At 50.5% G+C, this 2,183-nt stretch overlaps 1 protein-coding gene across 1 annotated transcript; it reads left to right on the top strand.

Moving 5' to 3' along the window:
* Positions 1-249: 249 nt before the first annotated feature.
* ISF_09811 (hypothetical protein) lies at positions 250-612 on the top strand (the record flags this gene model as incomplete). Its single annotated transcript, XM_018853412.1, has 1 exon — positions 250-612. The coding sequence occupies one exon, from the start codon at positions 250-252 to the stop codon at positions 610-612; it is 363 nt and encodes a 120-aa protein (XP_018699409.1).
* Between the last annotated feature and the right edge of the window lie 1,571 nt (positions 613-2,183).

Genomic DNA, 2,183 nt, shown 5'->3' with positions numbered 1-2,183 from the left:
GGCTGCAGTCGTATCAAGAACGGCGGGATGGGGTTTGCTCGAGTGTTTTGCTTCCATGTGCTCCTCAAAGATTTGTCATGACTGAGAGCGACAAGGCTATAAAAGCACCACCAGCGGCCTCTACCAGCCTCACTGCCAATTTTCAATCAATCACTATTCGCCTTCTTCTTTGAATTGGCAGGGCACAAGTCGAACCCTCGACTGGATCCGATAGTGCGGCACTCGAACCCCCCAAACATATTCAAAAATATGTCTGTTCCTGAGAAAAGCGACTGTGCCTACGGCCGTGAGCTCCCATTTTACGAGTTCGACAACTCCAAATTCGAAGACCTGAGACTTGAAACAAGAGTATACGTTCTACAGGTTTACGACACAATACAGTACTTGAACCCTGGTGGTCAGCGTGGGCTCGAGTACGAATGGCTGTTGATGGCTATGAGCTGTCTTGGTGCAAGCGAACTCGAATCAAAAATGCTGATGGCGCGAAAAATATTCTATTCATGGACAAGCAGACACATCTTCGACAAGAGCTCTGGCTTCTCTTGGTCCACCGAGCCAGCGAAGATTCGCAAATGGTATTGGGAAGATTTCATGGCGATCGCGACGAGATAGATGAGAGACAAAGATGAAGAGGCGCTTTTACGGCGAAGTGGAAGAAGATTTACATTCTATGAATGGCTAGCAAAGGAAAAAATAATATCCATGAAGAAGGAAAAGGGGGAATTCATGGAACGGGAAGAGGCAGAAGCCATGGACGTGGACAGCACCCCTTTCGAAGAATGGGAAGCAGCCTGTCGTACCGCTTTTCTCAACAAGGCCACGATGACACAATTACCTTTACCGGAGCTCCTACGGTGCCACAATCGCTGCAAGGCTTTTGAGGACACAGGTATTTGTCAACACAACTTGAAACTATTCTTCCAGAGTTCTGGCAAGTTCAACTTGCAACTCCTCAAAGATCACAGAGCTCGCTGGCACCCAGATAAGTTTGCATGCTGCAGGAAAGACAAAAGGAAGCATTTTGAGAGGCTTGCCAGTAGCTTGTTTGTTGCTATCACGCCGATGATTGATGGATTTAAAGGACGTCACAAGGTAAGTCATTTTTGAGCGTGGCTGCGTGTTGATAGTCATAGCAACTATGTACTGTTCAATACTACGACTGCATTCATAATCAGCTCGGGTCTCTCCAGCTCTGTTCGCACCCGACCCGGGCAGGGCAGCGAAGAAATGCCTCGGTGGTACAAGGTGTACTACCACATGGCTATAGCTCGAGCATCAATAGGGACATGTGGCAACGCGTAGGGCGGCCGGCGCAGCGCGCTACAATGTCGGTCCGAGTAGCCTACGCCACTCGTTAAATACGCCACTCACGGTAGCGCTCCCGTTGGTCCCCGCTGATCCCTGTACAGAGATCAGGTGACAAAGGTCGTGGGTCGTTGGCGCGACACGCGCGCGGTGGCACTCCTGAACTGCCAGACGCCGGCGTGATCCCGCTGCCGGGCATCGATATTGGTTATTCAGCGTCACGCTGCCAACTTTTCAGGATGATAGCAGGGAGAGCTGCCATTCTATCCGCGAAGAGCCCGATAGCAAAGGTAGCTGCAAAGATGCTGTCGCGACTTCAATGACAGCACTCGCAAACGCTGCCAGGAGGTCATCGAGTGGCATCTTTCTTGGTCATCATGTGGTGGACACGGAGAGCGTTTGGCGCCTTGGTGATAAGGTGTCTCCGCAAGGTTGGTCTGAGGTTCGAAGAGCTCAGGATGTATGCAGACCTCGTCATCCTCGGATGCGAGGTCTCCGTCGATTGAAAGGTCATCGAACATTTGCCAATCGTCCTCGTTTTCACCAACTGTTGTGCCTGCCTCCGTCATTGGCCGGTGGTGACTGCAGGCGCCGTGGCCTGGTACTAACCCGGTACGCGCCTCTAAAGAAATATTTCTTGTATCCTCCGTCCTCATTCCATGCGGTGCAGGAAATACTCTTCGATTCTTGTTCGCATCATTCTCTCTCGTGACGCACATGTTACAGCTTTGTTTTCGTGCCACTGGGGCTTTGACGCGTGTTTCCACGTAACAAAAGAAATGATTGAGGTGTACGTATCCGCAAAGTAGCTATTCAGGTTCGAAAATAAAATAAGGAATCTCGCGTTACCGTTCACTAATCAGTTCGCTTTCCCGGAT

Source organism: Cordyceps fumosorosea (assembly GCF_001636725.1).
Source record: "Cordyceps fumosorosea ARSEF 2679 chromosome Unknown scaffold_76, whole genome shotgun sequence".
In the NCBI taxonomy this organism is placed as follows: domain Eukaryota; kingdom Fungi; phylum Ascomycota; class Sordariomycetes; order Hypocreales; family Cordycipitaceae; genus Cordyceps; species Cordyceps fumosorosea.
This window is presented reverse-complemented; position numbering and strand designations above follow the sequence as displayed.